This window comes from Atractosteus spatula, chromosome 1, assembly GCF_055471065.1.
Source record: "Atractosteus spatula isolate fAtrSpa1 chromosome 1, fAtrSpa1.hap1, whole genome shotgun sequence".
NCBI lineage: Eukaryota > Metazoa > Chordata > Actinopteri > Semionotiformes > Lepisosteidae > Atractosteus > Atractosteus spatula.
Window position 1 is genome coordinate 21,638,941 of NC_142706.1, and position 21,030 is coordinate 21,659,970.

A 21,030-nucleotide genomic window follows, 5' to 3' on the forward strand; every position below is an offset into this window, starting at 1 on the left:
TTTGATAGGTAATTTATTCAAAGACTATTAGTAAAAGTGAAAAATTACAGAATCGAGTCATGAGAAAGAACTTTGAGCATGCTTACAAAAAGTGAAATCATTAGAGTATTGGAATTTTAAGATGTGGGGAAAAAACTTTTCTTGCCTCTTCTTTACATGTTCAAAACTGTCCGAATGCTGGAACACAAAAGAAATGTTAGTTAAGACACTTCATGGTAAACTGCCACCTCCAGTCCATTTAAAAGTACAGTAGATCAATTATTTGTTGACTGGTAATCATTCATTATTTTCTGGTAGTCACTGGCACTGACAGTCATTATATATTAAATATTTTATTTATATCCATCTGTTTTATAACTGCTTCACCCAATTTAGGGTCACGGGGGAGACGGACATTTTCAAGGCAATCAAGGGGCTCAAGACAGGATAGACCCTGGACAGGATGTCAGTCCATCACAGGGCAGACACACAGAGACAAACACACACATACCTAGGACCAGTTTTCCTGGAAGCCAATCAACCTATTTGTATTTTTAGGACTGTGGGAGGAAGCCCATGTGAACATGGGGAGAACATGGGGAGAACATACAGTATAAACTCCATGCAGAGAGCACGTTAGGTGTGGAATTGAACCCAAGGCCTTAGAGCTGCGAAGCAACAATGCTATTCACTGTGCCATTGTACCACCCATTTTATATGTTTTGTTCATTTATTAAACAGATACATTACTAGGTGAATTAAACAATCTGAAATAATGCACACTGTACTGCACTGTGTTTCTGCAATACTGTAAATGTGCATTTAGTTGTGTGTTTTTAAGGAGAAAGTGCTTAATTTCTGAAAACAATTTCAAAACACTAAAAAAACTAAATCAAAACAACTTTATAAAAGAATGCACAGAATTAAGTTAATATAAAAGCTTTGGTATGGTTATTCGACCTTGGAAAATCAATGACCTGCTGCATTACCTAAGGAGTCAAAACAGTGATGCCTGGAAAGGTATTACATTTAAGATAGAAGACACCGAACCGTCTGCTTCATGAATTGAAGGAGCTCCTTCATTCAAGGTATTCACCTATTCACCCATTAGTACACGAGTGAAGAGGCCAGTTATATTTACCTTTTCCCACTGGTCATGAGGTCAAAGGCTTCATTCACTCTGTCCAAGGGCATATTGTGGCTCACAAACTCGTCCAGCTTCATTCTCTTTGCCATGTAATCCTCCACCAGCTTTGGCACACTCTCCACACTCTTCCAACCTGTGGGAAATAGTCAGTCTTGTATTTGTGGCCCCTAGAAAGGTCATGGCATTACGGCTACCCCATGGAAACCTACATACATTTCAGTCTCTATTTGTTTTATTATCTCTTATCATCATTTTAAAGTCTTGTATATTGGATTGCATTTTCAACGGTTTATGAAATAAAAGGTATTTGTTTCAGGGGAATTATGGCTTTAAAGAATTATGGCTATAAACGTGGCTTTGTTTACCAGGAGAGAACTTGAAAAAATTGCATTTTATGGTGCACACTAAAAAAGAATTACCTCATAAAACGTCCATTTATCTGTCCATTATCTGCAAAATGCACTTAGGCAAGGTACACTCTAGGTAGAAGCCAAGTAACCAATCAATATGTTTTTGGACTGTGGGAGGAAACCCACGCAAACACGGGGGAGAACATACAAACCCCTCACATATAGCACGCAAGGTCCAGAACTGAACCCAGCACCCCATCAATCCTAACCACTGTTTCACCACACTGCCCTTCATAAAAAGTCAATAGTGCAAACCACTGTGACACCTCTAGCTGATAGAATTATTTTGTTGTATTGTGGTGATTGAATGAACTTATTGTGAAAGGTCATGGTGTTGAGTGACTCATAAAGGAGGCACTTTGAAAAACAAGACTAGAAGTCATGACTTCTAAACATGACTTGAAGATTTAACAGCTTCTGTTGATAATTAAGTTCTTCTCTTTCATGCTCAACACATTTGGCAGCATAAATAGCAGTTTCTTGTCCATAAAAGCAAGTCGTTCATTCACCCACACTTTGTCCTTTCTCCTTCAGTTCTCCACCAGCCACAGGAATAAGCGAAGGCCTGAAAACTAGAGAGGCAAGGGACATCACCAATTCAGATTCTCACCTCCAAAAAATGTCCCTTTCCAAGTGCGCCCAGATATCAGCTGTATCGGCCGAGCAGAAAAGTCATGTTTGTCTGTCCACCCCACAAGGACACTGACCCCCCAGCCTTTTATACAAGACTCAAGGGCACTTCTCTAGAAATCAAGTAGAAATATTTCCATTAAAAACAAGGACTTTGGGGAGCCACTAACAGCACAGAGACTTTCCTGGGTCACTTGATTTAGAAATGCTTGCAGTATGACGCTTGTGATTGAAATAAGACTGCCCTAGCAGAGAAGTTTCAGCCGAGCTTTTAAGAGATGCAGACTGCTATCAATACTGTATTAATGAAGCAAGAACACAGGTCTTAATAATATTAAAGCTATATCCATCCATGCAATGTATTCAAATAAATGCAATTTATTAAAAAGACACATAAGATGGTGGATTACATACGAGACTGAGGTATTATTAAATATGAATTAAATGACAGCAAAACCCAATGGTATAGAACATCAGATGTCCCAGGAAGGAAACAAGCTAAAAATAAGATCCATTTAAAACAAGAAGCACCATACATACTACAAGATTACCTAATAGGTCAAATGGCTATTAGATATAATAATAATATTAGATTAAATAAAATGGACAGCTTTAAGAAACTGAAGGTGCTATACAATGATACATAACACACATTATAGATGTAAAATAAAAAATGACAAAATTGACAAAGAGCAAATTAAAGGTTAAAAAGAGACACCCCTTCAAGTGAGATTTAAAAATGTCCACAGTTGCAGAGTCACAGTACATACTGTTTTATCGTAACTTACTATTAGATGTGGCACTGTACATGAAAAGGCTTTAGTGTGTGCAAACTAAAGAAGAATGTCCTTATAACATTCCTAACATGCTCTTAAATTATAATACTGAGGTTTCTAACTTCTAGCAAGGGTTTTATTTTGGCCCTATCAACAACACTGAAGTTACCAAATTTGGGTTGCACATGCTGGCAGCCTATTAGCATAATCTCTGTCCTATCAAGTTTCTTTTGCATCAATATCTTAACATCAGTACCCTCAGTAGCAGTATCTGATTTGTCTGCAAGGGAATGTGTCATCAGTATAGCATCAGCATTGACTGAAACTCAAACTCTTGAAACTCAAGAGGAGTAATCTTGAGCAATAGACAACATGAGAATACTAAATACTATAGTCTTAACACCTTCTAGAATACCCAAGAGTACACCGGCAACATCAGATCTAAAATGTACTGAACCAACACTTTTTAAATAGGCTCTTGGATGCCAAATAGGAGACATACTGTACCACCCAAGGAAACTACCAGTGATCAAGAAAAGGAAGTGTAGAAGGAGTAGATTATTAAGTGGCCTGTAGTCAGAGGCCACCAGCAAATCATTACCTTTGACAAAGAGCTATTTCACTACAGTCTCATTGTCTAAACTCCTGTTGAAAAGCTCACCAGATGCAGGACAAAACTATAATTGAAACTTCCTATTTAAGACTTTTAACATGGTAGGACAAACGTGAAATAGAACTATAGTTACGTTCTTGGTGTTCCAGGCCATTTCTTTGACAAGGTTAGTCACAAATGGATAAAGAGCTTTGACATAGAAATAAGGGTCAAGACAATGAAGATATGTATCATTTTAGCTACCACCTCATCTGGCAAAATCTACACACATAGCTACATACAAAGGTTTCAAATAACCGAGTAAACAGATGGCAAAGGTCATCTCACTTGTGGTCTATTGTTTTTCAATATTCATACCTGCAAAAACTCACCATGACAGAGACGTTTCCAACACACTCGAAGGAGAAGTCCACTCCTCCGTTGGTCATCTCAGCCAGGACCTCCTGGATGGGTTTGCTGTGGTCCTTAGGGTTGACAAACTCAGTGGCGCCGAACACCTTGGCCTTCTCAAACTTGTCCTTGTTGATGTCGACTGCAATGATCCGAGAGGCTCCGGCAGCCTTGCAGCCCATCACAGCAGCCAGACCCACAGCTCCCAGGCCGAACACTGCACAGGTGGAGCCAGGCTCAACCTGCAGGGAGAGAGAGAGATGTAAGGCCAGACAGAAAGGATATTCAGATAGTAGAGACACATTTAACAGTCTTTGTCCGAGGATGTCTTTAAAATATTATTCTAATTAGTAGAACTAGGAACATGTGAGAGTGGCATGGTGTCACAGCGGTTAGTATTGCTGTGGGTTCAATTCCAGACCTTGGGTTCCATATGTGTGCAGTTTGTCTGTTCTCCCCATGTTTGTATGGGTTTCCTCTAGGTGTTCCAGTTCCTCCCCCACAGTCCAAAGACAAACTGGTAGGTCAATTGGCTTCTGGGAATATTGGCCCTAAGTGTGAGTGTGTGTCTCTGTGTGTGCTCTGCAATGGACTGGTGCCCTGTCCAGGGTGTTCCCTTCCTTGCATCCATTACTTGTCAGGATAGGATAGTAAGGATACTAAGAAAATGGATGGATAGATGAAAACATGAAAACATATACAGTATCATAGGAAAGCACAGAGCTTAGAAGATCATTGTGTTTTTATTGTTTAAAGAACAATTCAGATTTTAAATGTGGTAAATTGGGAAGCCACTCTTAGAAAAAAAGAGTGAAAGGGTAAAGTGGCAAACAGAGCGAAATGGGGGCCAGTAACACTGCAGTCCATTAAGCCACCTACTGTGTATTATCTGTCAAGTTGGTCGTGTTAAGAGAGCAGAGCAGAGGTCTCTGTTAAATTGACATGGACACTATGTGTTTCAGTCAGTGTTTCAGTTCCATGCTTCCTAGTCACAGACTTGTCAGTGCTGTTAGAATTCTGCATGCATTTTCCAACACAGTCCAAGGCCCAGGACAGATACAGTAAACAGGAAATACAGTAAGTACCAATTTACAGATAAAAAAACAGAGGCTGAATATAATCTTTCACTTAAGCAAAAGGTTGTGGAATGTGACATTTGCAGTGGCAAACTAAAACCCATACATACTACTGCCCAAAACTAATGTTTAAGTTATGACAAGGACATTGTTATGGGAATATGAATTTACAATAGCCCTTCAAGAAATATGAAGTATCTTTGCATCTTCCCAGTTATCTGCCTAGATTTGTTATATATTCACTAGCAAATGGTATGCAACATCAACTAAGAAAGTCACCATCAATATACATGTAATTTTACCTATCAGTTTATTTTTATTTTATTAAACAATGAATTCCTACTACATATAGTAGGAGTTTGGCATCCTGGCCAAATTCCCATTGGCCCTTACCAATCATGGCCTCCTAATAATCCCCATCTATGAATTGGCTTCATTACTCTGCTCTCCTCCCCACTGATAGCTGATGTGCGGTGAGCGTTCTGGCACACTATGACTGCCGTCGCATCATCCAGGTGGATGCTGCACATTGCTGGTGGTGGAGGGGAGTCCCCATTACCTGTAAAGTGCTTTGAGTGGAGTGTACAGAAAAGTGCTATATAAGTGTAAGCAATTAATTATTATTATTATATAGGACAACATAACTAGATCGCACACATTTCTAGGATCAACAGTGTGCTTCTGTAGCTGAAAGATGAAGAGGCAGGGCAGGTAGGTACCTTGGCAGTGTTGAGGGCTGCTCCATACCCAGTGGAGATGCCACAGCCCAGCAGGCAGACCTTGTCCAGGGGGGCAGAGTTATGAATCTTGGCGACAGCAATGTCCTTCACCACCGTGTACTCAGAGAAGGTACTGGTACCCATAAACTGGAGGATGGGCTTCCCCTTACAGGAGAACCTGGTGGTGGGGTCAGACATCACCTGGTACCTCTCATTCGACCTATAGAGCAAAAATATGCTTTGTTACATACATCATCAATGACATGCACAAAGTCATTTCATAGTCATAAAAAGCTAAACGGCTTTCTGAGTTCTCTGATAACCATAAACACTTAAAAGCAATAAAAAAAACAGAACAGATATAAGAAAAGCTTTTACCTTTGATGCATATATAGTAAATGTAAAGGATCTGAGTTAAGAAGCTGGGGGGATTTCAAAATGCTAGAAGAGCACACAGAATCCTTAATAAAACTAGGAATGTGCAAGAACAGAAAGGATCAGCAGGAAGATTGATTAAAGTAATGCACAGGGAGTTTTTGAAGGAGTTATGGCTTTCGTCTGTAGACAATATACCAGAACTGTTCACAATCTGTTTCTGAACTCATAAATCAGAGCCTGTTTGATGTTTTTTAGTCTGTAGTAGTATGGGGTAGGATGTGGACATGCAGACCCAGCAGTTAAAATCTAGACAGTAGCAGAGCCAGTCTACACTCGTCAGCTGCTGTCCTCAGCTATGGACTTCCTATATTAATAGTCACAAGAAAAAGGATGACAGTAGTGCCCTTAACAATACTGTCATAAGAAAAATAGGTTCTTTGGAGATGGGAAATCAAACATTGTCCAGACCAATGTAAAATACCATCTGTTGGATACAGCTTAAAGCCAAACGTTGCATAAAGAGACAGCTGTGTTGATACTAAGTGAACACACACCATGACTGGCATCATTATTCTGTGTGTGCAATTTTTCCCATCATGCTTGCCTTCACTGGAGTGCTGCAGAGTAGGCTGGTGGTACAATGCAGCCAGCCACACCTCTACTCACCTGTCAGTCAGTGCCGATTGTTGTGGATACTAAATCAGACAGAAAGCTTGTTTCACCTGTGGGTAATTACTGTATGTCTTCCCCCGCCTCAAGTGAAATAGGCTACTTAAGATCTGGCAGTGCTCTGGACTATGTGAAAGTGTTTGCTTGAAGCCTCTCACATCCTACAGTTCTCTAAATACCTTGTTCCCTGTCCTATGCTTCGCTTGGATTCTCAACTCTGCTTTGTTCTGACACCATCTCCTGGATGAACATTGCTTGTCTGTCCTCCTGTGTTTCCATAGACTGTAATTGGGTTCATATTCTGACCCACAGACTGCTGCTTCACTCCAATGTAAGCAGAGGTTATTAAAAATGTTATCTTGTAACATTTTTTCATAACTGCAACAATTTTGTTCATTTCTTGTGAAAAAAATGGATTGCTTAAACCACTGTGAAACTTGTTGCATTTTTTTCAATATAATGACAACATTTGCATTTGTTGGTTTCTACAAAATTAACAAATTAAAAGAATCTGACAAGGAAGTAGCACTCACTATTTATACCCAAAGAATATCAGAATGGTAACTTCATGTACCATTTTGAGTTCTTTTTTCTTTTTATCCACGTGCTCTCTGAAGTTAAGTTTTCACTCAAGAGCTTAATACTAAGAAAGTGTTTTACTATTTAAAGATTGTTGTTTTAATTGAGCTGGAAGATGGTTGTCTCTGGACAGGATTTGTGGGGCACTGAATAAAGACAAATAGGCACTTCTGATGTTAACTGATTCTCAGAAATAGTGTTTGAACGAATTGTGTAGAAATGAAGGTGACTTAAATTGTTCAAAATGTCTGTTCTGGTGACAACAGAAAGTTACCAGGCCACAGAAAGAGTTAATAAAGCAATCCTTTGAATGTGAGGTAAAAAGAGAATAGCCTTTATGAATAATGCCCTAACATGGTGACAAAATAATCAACCAGTGGCGGAAGGAGGAAAGATTCTCTGCTTTGTAACAATAGTTTTTCAGAGCTGTTTTGCCCTGAGTAGGGTTTTTTGTATTTTATAAGAAATGGTTTTGCCTTTGCCTATCATTCAGATTGTGTTAGGGTCTGTTTGTCTTTTAGTTTCAGTTCTGTGAAAGGATGGGTTTAGGTACTCACTTGTATTGTAAGTAAAGGAACTGTTTTGTGTTTATTTCATTTTGTAAGTAGATGTTTGCAGGCTTATTTATTCTGCAATCATGCCATAATGAAGAACAAAGTGGTCACAGTGATTAAAATTGATTTAACAGGTGAAAGCGTTGCATGCTGGTATCAAGACTAACTTTCTAATTACAGTATATTTTTTTATCAATTTACAGTATTTAAACCATGCCCCCGATATACTGTATAACACAATATTTACCAGCTATTCTCACAAAGGTTGGTTTTGGGATTCACGCAAAACTTGCATTTTCCACACTGGGAAACAAACAGAGGGATGACTTTGTCACCTGTAAAACAAGAAATAAAATGAAGAATGCAACCTGCCACTCTAGTCTGTCAGTATCTTTATACTTAATCTATTATATTATAATATTAAACCATATTATAATGTACAGTAACTGCTGTTAGAAATCATGTCCTAGAGCTGCTGTTCTCATATACTTCCAAGTGTTCTACTGGGGAAATTAATAGAACTCTGACATGTAAAGAAAAAGGCTAAAACAAGCCTTCAGTTCTGTGGGTTCCCCCAGTTTGCACTAACTGACTTTCAGCCAGTGTTTAATTTTTAAAATAATAATAATAAACTTAAATAATAAAATTTTATATAGCGCCTTTAAAGGTGGCTCCTCAAAGCACTTTACAGAATGACAACAACAATAAATAAAAAGAATACACAAGATAAAACACAATTACAAGTTAGAAACTTACGATGAACTACTAAATATCAACCAACCCTGTCATGTGAATACTATGAAGAATAGAGCAGACACTGCAGTCACTAAGAAAAATGTAACTTAATTTGTTCTCCAGAAAGGCTCAGCATAAGATTAATTACATTAAAAGACAGACACATTTCTCACTCTCACTCATTCCGAATAGTTGCTTTTGGAAATTACACCTAAAATATTTTGGAATAGTACTAATGTAAAAGATGGGACAGAGCAGCTTTAGCTGAAGTTGTGGTATGAAGAAAACACACAGAACGCCACAAAGAGTATGAGAGACATCCGTCTACAAAACTAAATGCATGAGGGTTATTTTGCAATTGAAATCAATTACCTGAATTTTATCGAGAAACACCGTGTGCTATTATATTGCTTGTTCTTTAGGAAGGAAGTGCAACATATTATTTCTAGTAATGAGTAAAGTCTGCATGATTTTCTGGAGGTACAATACAGGACATTTGTGTAACACTGATCAAAGATGGCTTCACCTGCTTTGAACTTGGTCACTCCTGGGCCCACGCTTTCCACAATTCCAGCTCCTTCATGGCCCAGAACTGTCGGGAAGCCCTCTTTTTGGTTGCCCTCATACAGGAAGTAGAGGTCAGTGTGACACACTCCAGTGGCAACAACCTAATTCAAAAGAGATTTATCACACTAAAAAAAGAGAACTCGAGCAACATAGCTGTTCACATCGTGGATTGTGCAAAATGCCAATCTGTCTAAAAAGCTATGTGGATAGACAAATTTAAAAAGACTAGAATAAATCCATCAAAGTGAATTAAGTAAATTGTCATGGTAGCAAATATAAATCTACCTTTTCATCTGCCTTTAAATCCTAGTGTAATATGGTAAACAAAAAATCTAATTATATTATGTAACACATACAGTATACTGCCTTTATTTCACCTGCATCAATACTGGTAATAATACTGTATAATCATATTACGTAACACATATAGTACACTGCCTTTATTACACCTGCATCATTACTGGTAATGTACCAAGAAATGAATGTGTGGAAGTTTGGCAGTTATGCCTTCCAGCATGTACAGTAGGAGCAGCAACATCCTGTTGCTGTTACCACAACATTAGTTTTTTATGGGATAGTATTGTTAGCCTTGTGCCCAAACTCCAACATGGAGGACCTGGCGCCCGAAATGGGACATGAACCCACTACCCTGAGATTAAAAGTTTCATGCTCTACCAACACAACTATTGGGTGACATTAAAGCGTGATGTCACCGACCATGATAATGTTAAATTCAAAACACCACCACTGAATAGGATGTTCTGGCGTTTAAGTTAGGCTTTAAGTTCAGAATGAACCCAATGTGGAAAAAGTACTGTATCCCAATCTTTTCAACAAAGATAGACCATTACAATTTTCTGAACAAAAGACGTTTTGTTAGTGCATGTTGTCAGTTGACAAAGTTTTCTCAAACCTGTATCTGGTACTGTTTTTAATAACCTGAAGTTTTATACCCAGAACTGATTAACTGATCAGATAACACCACTGATACATGTTCAATCTACAGAACCCTACCTACAGTAGGCAATCCCATTGACTTGACAAAACATATTGCAATTATTGGTCTCGATGAAATCTGATAGTCCTTAATTCAATTGGACTTTGGATTTTGTGGTTCACTCATTTCATTTTTTAATTAGTTTTGGCACCTTATAACAGAAACTAAAATTAGTCTCTTCTGAGAATGCTTTCAATGGCTGAAAATACAACTTAGGGTTGAAAAACATCTGCTCCTGGTGATACTTACAGTATGTACTTTGTATCTATTTGCATTGTTGGTTTTCAAAAACAATATGAATCTCTTTGCCAAGATGGCAAAAGAAATGAAAGCTTGCTCCGGTTAAACAAGGTAATGAGTGATTGTCATAGCATTCATCTGAATAAAGTAAAAATAAAGTAAACTGTTTTAGGCCATCTGCTTCTTTTCACATGTAAATGTATAACAGAAACAGGAAGGCTAAGTTGCTTAATGAAGCAATGCTCTTGTGCAAAACGTTGAAAAAATAAATTCAACTCAGCCCTGGAAGCACACCATTATTTGTACAACACTCTCCAGGAGTCTTCAGCAGAAAAGTTATTTTTTTACTCAATGCTAAAACAATTGACTAATTTGCTTCACTTTAACTTCTGGTAAAGTGGAATTTATGGACTCAAAGAGAACACTCAAAACCATTCTGAATTCTACAATTATGAAAGGTAATTTTGTTAAGAAAAAAGAATGAAAAAGAATATCAAGAATGTTTAGAAGTGTATTGTGACAGAAAGAACACTAGCTATATTTTACAAAGGTTTTGCTCTGTGTGAACATGCAGCATACTAAACATTGCTTTGAGTGAGTGATAATTTGTTCATTGATAAGATTACTAATTAAACATTGTTTTGTGATGGATCACCAGTTTGAAATTATGAACAAAAATAAAAATAACCTTACATTTCTAAGATGTTTGAAACTGCCTCTAATACTCATAAATACACAAAATGAATGGTAATTTGTTCATTGATAAAATTACGAATTAAACATTGTATTGTGATGTATCACCAGTTTGAAATATTGAACAACAAAAATAAAAAGACTTATGTTACCTTGATACGGACTTCATGGGCTTGGGGAGGAGCTACTTCAATCTCTTCAATTGATAATGGTTTGTTCGGCTCCCAGGCCACTGCTGCTTTGCACTTAATAATCTGTGAAGCATATGTTATTACTCTCTTTGTTGCTGCACATGAACAAACTTTCTTGCCTCACATCATGCATAGACTTCTAAAAACCTAAATTAATCATTTAAATTCCACCAGGGCATGGATTGGAGGGAAAAAAAAACAAATCTCTAATATGAAGACTGTTTCTGTTTTAAGAAAGTTTCACATTACACAGCCTCAAGGTTAAATAACCTGACAACTAAAATGATTTGCAAGGATATCCATTTTATTTTAGGGGAGCTATCTCAGAAGAATGTACTGATGCTAGTTAAAATGTTATATCACAGGAATGACAACCACGTTGGCAGTCACTTAAAATTTGTATCCTGTTTTGTTTATTTTTTCCACACTGTGTAGAAATAAAATAATCACCTTTCTATTAATGTGTCATCCATGGATATATGAATTACAGCATTAAAACTTATTTGTCTCCTTAATTGTTTTTAATTTTAATCTACACTTAATTTGAGGCACTTCTTTTGAACCACAGTCAACATCAACATTAATGAGGTAGTAACAGTAGATCTGGTACATCTGGTGATGACCTGGTCACTGAATGGTGATTAGTTATGTTTCAATTACTTTAAATCTTCTCTGTATATTATTCAATAACACAATTACAGTTAATCCAAAGAATGTGACATTTATTTAACAACTAGAAAGATTTATCATTCATACAGTAGCGTTTGCTATAATTTTACTATATAATTCCTGTAGCTGCTGTATAAGCAAACAATTCAGAAAGAGACCTGCACTTTGAGCCACCATGATAAAGTCATGGAAACAAAGAAATGTTTTCTAACAGAATATGTTTAAAAAATAATTTACACCTAAATTTTAAAGCTGCGGATAAGTGGGAGAAAAATGTTTGTTTATATTCCCCCATTTGAACATACTGTAACATTGTGTTATAAATGTTACATGTTGTTGTGTTGTACTGTACATGTGCAATAGAATGATGTACAATGTCCTTCTTATTTTTTGTAATAGTATAATGTGCAATGTTTTTATTTTCTTCTCTTCTTTTTTTTGCATTCTATTTAAATGTACAGGAGTGCTGGGTGTCCTCAGGGGACAATAAAAATCTTATCTTATGCGTTATGTAAGGGAAAACTAGGTGGCATTTATCTAAAGGTAAGAAAAGTGAAGAATATTTCTCACTTCAGAAATTTTTATTTTGAAATAGTTTGAATAGTTTCTTTTGGCTTTTGACTCTCCTCATCTACCTCCTCATTACTAGAATTATCCTCGACTGTACTAAAAGCAAGACATCTTGAAGCTTCATACAGTAAATCACTCACTACTAAGACTACAGTACATTGATATGCTTTAAGATAATCAAGCCTATACTTCCTTTTTGTTAAATTTCAAAGAGACTACAGTATATATGAGCCATCTTGTTTATTTTAACTTTATTAAGTAGCATATGTTAAAAAATTGAATCCACTCAAAACCGCCCTTCTATAAAACCTTGTAAAGAGATTTTGCTTCTTGAAAACCTTGCAGAGATTTTGCTCTCAGAAGGAAAGAACACAACACATTATTTGAAATGCACTACTTTACTAAAGCAATGCATAGAAATCCTGAAACCACCCTTCTATGTATATAATTACGTACCTTTCCAGCAGTGTCCATGATTCCAACAGGCTGCTAGCCAATGTCTCAGAAATATACAAGGCTTCCACGAACTCCCTCTGAAAATGTTGAGTGATGAAGTAAGGGGTGGGTACTGACTTTAAAGGGGCAGGAACTTCAATCTACTTATAAACATTTGACCCTGCATGAGCTTTTATTCCCTTTCATTTTTCAACAATGTTTAAAAATGTTGTAATTAATCAGATTACCTATTAAATGAAGCAGATGACTGAGCTAAAACAGTTTTGTTCTCAGCAGGGAATTTTTTGTTTATTTGTCACATAGCAGTTTCTAATTACAGTGACCATTTTCACTTGATTTCGTACCTGAACTTGATAAATAGGAAAATAATTTCAGAAACTATCCCTAATCTTTTTCGGCTTTTACAAATCCGGATGTAGTTATATGTTAGGATTAATACTTACTGCACTTTGCAAAAGTATTCACTCCTTTCCAATGATATCCAGTTTTGTTAAATTTCGGATGACATATTCACATTTTGTAAAATGAATATTATCAAAACAAAAATGGTCAGCAAGAGCTCAAAAACTAAAATATTTTGTTTATGGACATATTCACCCCAGTCAATATTTGGTGGAAGCAATTTAGAGTAGTGAGTATTTTCAGATGAGTCTCTACCAACTTTACACTGGGATGGTGTTTTTTTCACAAACTTGCTCAAGATCTGTCAAGTTGTTTGGTTGATGGACAGTTATTTACTAGGCTTGCCATAGATTTTCCATCAGATTCAAAGAAGGACTTGAATCTTGACAAATATTTTCAGTTGTAAAAATATTACCCACATTTCTCAGCAGTTTTGGAGCTTGGATTTCTACATGCTATTTACGTTTCAGCTCTGCCTTTGCATGTATGCACTGTATTTTTAGTTGCATGACTTAATCTGTTCTTTCTTTTACTGCTGTGTTCTGCACTAGGTGGAAGCATTTTGGCAAGGTAGTCATTTTAAATGATTATTGGCAATTCCTTATCTGGCCAAATAAAGTAATTAATTAGATTACTGGTAAAGGGTGTTTCTGCATGTTCTCACATGGATGTAACTAGGCTTTCTGTTTGGTATACAGGTAGGTAGAGTGTACACAGCAGCAGTGGTGCTTGGGATTTATGAGTGTTTTTTAATTGCAAGAATCTGAGAATACCCACAATAAAGCCTCTTGTGCTTTACTCTATGAATTGGCTTTGTTACTCTGCTCTCCTCCCCGCTGATGGGTGATGTGTGGTGAGTGTACTGGCACACTATGGCTGCCGTTGCATCATCCAGGTGGATGCTGCACATTGGTGGTGGTGGAGGGGAGTCCCCATTACCTGTAAAGCGCTTTGAGTGGAGTGTCCAGAAAAGCGCTGTATAAGTGTAAGCAATTATTATTAATTTATTATTATTACTGAATCAGCCTTCATGTGTTTTTTTAAGTCTGTCATAAATTGATTCTGAAACCTGAGCACTCTTTTGGGGGAAAAATCCACATCTGCTGCTCTAGATGTTTTTTTTTTCCTTTCCTTTATGACTGGATTTATGGAAACTTGAAAATGGTTAACCTGAGCCCTCTCCAAGGACCCTGGGAAGCTTTGGGGGAGAAAAGGCAGTGAGGTGAATCAAGATGGGCTGGTCGTACCTCTGACAACTGACTGAACTTCAGCCCTGGAAAGCTAACAAAGCAGTGGCAAGCAGGACAAAGTGAAAAGCAGGACAAAGACCTTCAAAGAAGGGTGACCTACAGTACGAGGAAATGCGTAACCCAAACAGTTTGCAGAGGTGAGGGAGGTACAGCAACCCGTGACTCAAGAGTACTCCAACGTGAGGAAGGTGCATCAAATTGTGCAGGTCTTGTCACTAAGACCTGAGATAGATGGTGATGCACCTTTGCCTGAGTCTGCCTGAGATGACAATTTGTCATTGCTATACCAGCCTGAGCAATCAGAGGAGGAGAGAAGGGATGGAATGAAAAGGAACGATCAAAAGGATCAGATGTTCTGGAAATGTTTTCCATAGAATGAAAAAGATGGAAGTCTGTCGGGAGGGAGAGAGGGGAGTGGAGTGGGAGATCTGGTCCAAAGCCCACTGTAAGAGTGTGAGAGGCTTTTTTCTTCAAACCAGGGAAAGCAGAGGACATTGGGTGCATGATGACACTGCTCTCCCTGTTAATTCCCATCTGAAGGAGAGGGTGTAACCTGGGTGACACCTCTGCTCTCCTTGCTCTATCTCTCTGTGTGAGAGAGAATAGCATGGATGACCACCTGCGTTCCCTGCAGTCTCCAGGGCATTAGACGCCAAGGGATGCTTGGTGGAACTGATGTCCTCCAGCCTGCCCATACAAACAGTGGGTGATAATTGTATTTATAAGATAAATGGTGAATTGTGTTTCTGCATACAGTACACATTGGTTGTGATTTTTGAGTGTTTCATTTGTGTTGAGAACCTGAAAAGGCTAACTAAGTCACCTGGACTCCACTTAATCAGCCATCATGTGTTTTTTTGTGTGCAGATCCTCCCTGATTCAGGATATCTGCCTGTCACAATTGGAAAACTGAATGTTTAAGAATCACCAATACATAGTCAATTGTTTTTTTAATTCTCAGCTATGTTCACCTGACCACCCACAGGTGAAAATTAGAAAGCCTAGGCACACTCCTTCAACCTGCACACCTTTGAGCAAATTGTGACTTAACACATCACAGGAAACATAGCCCAGTACTGGAGGTTCAGTGCCAACTGGAAGAGAGGTGCATCCCTTACCAACCACACTGCATAACCGCAAATATCCCGGAGGCAGCAATGATTACTGAGAACCAGCTAACTCCACCACCAAATTTACCATGGAAAGTGGAATCGCACCATGGAAAAATAGACAGGATCACATTCAACCAATCATTTGAATCGTGCAGTTGTTTTTCCAATACATTATGCACCTAATGCAAATCAATTTTCACATTCATTTACATGCCAATATGACAGGCCTACACAGGTTCAAGCAAAGAAACCAGAACATTGTAGTATTTGCCTTTTTACTGAATCCATCTTGGTCAAACGGCCTCTTTCACTGCCCATTTCAGATCACTATTCAAGGCCAATTTCTGCACATGTTTTTAATCTGCAGAAATTCTTGTGGATATCTCTACTCTGGTAGTACTAAAATTACATTCCTGTTTGATCAGATTCCAAGATATCAGATTTGGCAATCTGAACATAGCATTTGAGAAACAGATATGATTTACAATTTTGAGGTTTTTTGGCAAAAAATTACATCAAGAAAATCAAGCCAAGGGGCTTAACTCAACACTGACTGTAAATCAGTCAAATAGCTTTCTCCATGTTTTGCACTGGAGAAAGTTAGGAATTAATTCAGAAGTCTGAAAATCTTGTGAATGTACTTGTTTGACTAAAATGCATTACTGTTTTGTATAAATAATTCAAAGAACTCAATGATTGTTTTTGATTAATTTTGAAGTAATGTGATTTGATGAAATTACAACTTCAGATAAGACCAATTTGCCTGAAAACCACAGAGAACTTGAAAACCGGAACACTGTCAACTCCTGTTTTATACTGTACTCTGAGGTACATTAATACCCTTCACTAATATATCAGCTATTTCACCTAATCTACACAATTCTACATAGTTCTTGTACACATATTCTGATTTTAAAACTCTCAGATGTTTTTTTAATACTTATGCAATTAAACTGTGCAAGGTTCTAAATACTTTTGCAAGGCACTGTATGTGTCAGAGAATCGAAGCAAATAACAGTGCTAATATACTGTGAAAGAAATTCATGAAAGATACAAGAAGTTACAGACAATGACAGCAAACAACAACTTCAACAACACTTGAAAGGCAATAAGTGCAATACTAGACATATTTAGGGCTACCATAATAACTAAATTTCCTTCATTAAAAAAATGTAAATTAAATAGTGCTGAAAAGCAGTGTTTTATTTCTTTACCTTTCAGTATGAAATAAAATGAACTTTTACCTGTATCTTGAAATGTTGTTTGCTGAATGGTTGAAGATGTCACCCCCCATGTACAGCTATTTTAAATTAAATAAATGTGACAGATGGACACAGAACTTTCTAGCAGTGTGGGAGTGCACAGCCAAACAACTGTCAAGCAAACCTATTTCTCACAGTAGTATTAAACAAGGGAGGCCAAATTCCAGTCCTGAAGGGCTTCAGTCCAACAGATTTTATAGCTCTCATGAAATCAGCAGCATCTTAAGAGCTGAGATGAACTGTTAAATTACTGCAATTACTGTAGGACAATAATCAATTCAATTGGCTTGTTAAGCGCTGAGCTGGAAAGAAAACCCGTATACACAGCGGTCCTGAAGGAAGACCTCTAGGCATCTATGTGAAATTCCAGATATGCCCTAAATCTGTATTAATGGTTCTGCTGAACGGCATCATCTTGTTTTTGCTGAATGATTTTGCAGCTGTTCGCTTACTCATCTTTAGCCTTATTTACCCTACCCATTTGAAAATCTAAAGGAGGAACAGCCAAAACGTTAACTGTTTAAAGACCCAGGTTTCAATAAAAAAATAAATTGTGACAGTTTAGGGGTGTCACATCACTACCAGTTGGGATCTTTCAATTGTAAAATATTATGTACTACAGGAAAACAAGCCTCACAAATGCTCTTCTAGTATTGTTAACTATTCCAGTGAGTTTTATAGTGCAGCACAGAGTTCATCTTTCAACACACTTTCAAACCAGAAAAATCAATTTTACATCCTTCCTTGGAAAAATTCTGGTCTTTTCCCAAACCAGAAGACAAAAGGTTGTGCTTGCCATGCCATTTTATAGGTTGAGAAAGAAGCTAATTGTTGAGAGCTGAGTCTCATTACTCAGCTAATCAAGTGTCCCTCCCTTTAAGGACCAGGCATGGGAAACTACAAAATTCAGCAGACAGGGTTATAATGAGTAGAGACTTCTCAGAACTCTCTGTCCAAAAAATATGCTCTCTATAACACTGCCCTACATTCTGTTACAATATCCATATGAAAATCTTATAAATCAATTTAAAAAACGAGAGATTTATTCTCAATGAACGCCACTTGATTTCTGTAAATTAATGTAAGAGTAAATAATGACATAAGGTTTTATGTTTTATGCCTGATCTATTCCACAGTTAAGGGTATTTCTATAATAAAGTGTTTCGGAATCCTAATTTCAGTGTCAGTTAATATGATTTTTCTGTACTGTATGTTCAGGAGGGATTGTTTCTATCAAAGTACGGACTGAGAATACCCACCACATATGCGTAAGTAGGTATTTTATTTTCTTAGGAACAGGACACAGAAGTGGAGAAGAGGCCTCTAAGTTGTCTTCTGCAAACAGCTGCATTAGTTAATCTGACATTTTTATGACTGTTCGGATGCTGAAAAAAACAGACAAAAATAAAAGTCAAGACATCAATTAGATTTCATTTTCACATTAAACAGCACTTAATATTCTGTTTGTTGTATTGTACAGTATGTCTGCCATTACTGGATTTACACTGACACCAAATGTCAGCTCCATTCTAAGCCACCTTTTCAACTGAGGTCACATTAGATTTCCCAGAAAGCAATCAAACCAGTGCAATATTTTGCTATTCCAGAACCGCAGAAATGTTTAGATTACACAATAACCTTCATTAAGAATGTTTTGTATTAATCTACCAAAAAAGTACAGTTTTTTAGATTTATAGTTGATCACATAGTAGGTCACATAGTAGGAAAAAAACAACCAACACCTTAGAAATGTGGAAATGATTCTTGGAGTCCATTGTTGCAAACTATTTTCTGGTAAACTTTTTTGAAAATGTTAAAGAATATTTCTAAAATAGCAAAACAAAAAAAAAACATTCAGACTATGGGCATTCTTGTAGTGTATAAGATACATTTCTAACATTCTGCAAGTCATGATGTTCTCTATGTATTAGAAAATTACTAATTTTCCAACATCAGTTGGTGATACATACTGTAGAAATGCACTGTTTAGTACTACAGTTCCCAAATAAAGAAGATGTCTTAAGTTATATTTCTGCAAGTACGACAGCGACACACAAGCTTGTTTCCCAGTCTTGCTTATGACAAAATTTTCACAAGCAAAGAAGCACTTCGGAACATGCTTCATTATCTGATATAACACTGCATACAGTTTCCTGGTACAATTTAAACCAGTCTACATTACTGAGATTACTGAGAAAATACAAGAAATAGAAAAGAGGCTGGGAAAAAAAACTAGTGCCTGCCATGTCACATTGATAAGTACTGTAGTTCAGTTCAGTTCTGTATTTTTCACTGCAATGAGTATGTGTGCTCTGTAGGGAGAGCGGCATAGTGGTTTAGTGCTCAAGTTGAGCCCTACAGTCCAGAGATTGTCTGGCATTGCCACAGAGTCTGGGTTATATTTGTTATCAGCTGACTGTGGCTGACTGACATAAGCATTGGTGCAGAAGTGGCTAAGCTTTGCTGTAGTTGAGTAAGCTTCAACTGGCCAAGATTGTTCTCCACAGTGACAGAAAGCAGAAAATGGCACATTCCAATGAGAAGAATACACAGTCATCATTACTCCTGCGGTGGCACAACTCCTAAAATTAAAACTGAGTTGATTAAAATTTGGAGCTTCCAAACTGTGGTTGGAGAAAGATAATAATGGTAATGAGCATTTGTGGATTTAAAAAAAAAAGGTTAGATTTACACTTAAGGCCTAACAGAACACATTTTTTTGTTCACAAGCAGAGTCCTGTGAAAAAGATCCTTTCCCTGGATACTTTTTTTACAAAAACGTGTTGGGTCATTATCCCTTTTAGAAATCAGTGAATGTAGCCAAAATAAAGTATGAGTAAATGATCAGTCAGAGACAAAATAGTGGAGAGTCCATTGACCCTTGTCAAGAATCTTGCACAAATAAAAGGAGCAAATTTCACTTCTTACATTTTAGAATTGCATAATCTAGAGAATCCAAGCCTAAAACATTGATAGTTAAAAATCAAAAGGACTGAATATTAGTAAAATTGTAGTGTGATCCTGACATGTCTATATACAGTAGTAATTATGCTATACTATAGATGCTGTGCTTCTAATGAAAATTGTATTAAAGGTGTAAAATGGTAAATTTGAAATGAACTTTTACATTACAAATTCCCAATGGCAATGAGACATATTAAGAAATCTACTGGTTACTCTGTGAAATGCATAATTTTTAAAGAAACAAATCATTAGGACAAAAGACCTCAGACAAAATTTCTGAAGAAGAAAACTGACATTTTTCTCTTCAAAGCTTTCCCAGACTTTCTTAAGTTCTTAAGACACACTTTAGCATGAAGCATGAGAGATGAGGTCATCATTAATGCACACCTTAAAACATTTAACACCTTAATGGTGTTCTAATTGATTTGTATATCATAACATGTATATCTCCTTAGTAAATATCACCTTATACAGTAGATATAAAATTTTGTATGTCCTTTATATAACAACTTGTGAACATGACCTTGGAGAAGAAAAGGGTAAATGATTATGTATTGCTAAAAGTTGCACTTTGTCTGTTATTTCCACAGTGATTCCAACCTTTACATCCACACATACAGGCTTTGTATTTTTTTGTTTTGGTTTGGATTTGGGAATGAGCAAATATTATACCCTAACATTCCCCTTAACATGCCTCTAAGGATAGTACTTCTGAAACCAGCTTTATAGCTGAGCCATGATTGAGTAACTGAAACATTAGCAATACTATAGACCGATTCGCATTTTTTGCTACCTTTTCCCACTAGTCATGAGGTCAAAGGCCTCATTCACTCTGTCCAAGGGCAAAGTGTGGCTCACAAACTCGTCCAGCTTCAGTCTCTTTGCCATGTAATCCTCCACCAGCTTGGGCACGCTCTCCACACTCTTCCAGCCTGTGAGAGACAGCATCAATATACTTCGCATTTACCCACACAGAAAAGTGTTATACATCTGTGTCAGACA

General features: G+C 37.1%; 2 protein-coding genes across 3 annotated transcripts in view; both read right to left on the reverse strand.

Annotated features, from left to right (window-relative positions):
- Positions 1-18,401, reverse strand: LOC148840740 (alcohol dehydrogenase 1-like). Its single transcript, XM_088919360.1, has 10 exons — positions 18,324-18,401; positions 13,039-13,115; positions 11,305-11,406; positions 9,182-9,323; positions 8,168-8,255; positions 5,741-5,960; positions 3,927-4,187; positions 2,147-2,279; positions 1,121-1,259; positions 1-177 (listed from the first exon to the last, which is right to left on the reverse strand). The coding sequence occupies exons 2-10, from the start codon at positions 13,054-13,056 to the stop codon at positions 153-155; spliced, it is 1,128 nt and encodes a 375-aa protein (XP_088775486.1). The 5' UTR covers positions 13,057-13,115; positions 18,324-18,401; the 3' UTR covers positions 1-152.
- Positions 18,328-21,030, reverse strand: part of LOC148840741 (alcohol dehydrogenase class-3-like) — a 15,632-nt gene continuing 12,929 nt past the window's right edge. For both annotated transcript variants that reach the window (XM_088919337.1, XM_088919347.1), the window contains exons 9-10: positions 20,822-20,960; positions 18,328-18,449 (exon numbers count right to left, since the gene is read on the reverse strand). In XM_088919337.1, coding sequence (XP_088775463.1) covers positions 18,419-18,449; positions 20,822-20,960 — 170 coding nt within the window. In that variant the 3' untranslated portion in view covers positions 18,328-18,418. The remainder of the gene's footprint in view (positions 18,450-20,821; positions 20,961-21,030) is intronic.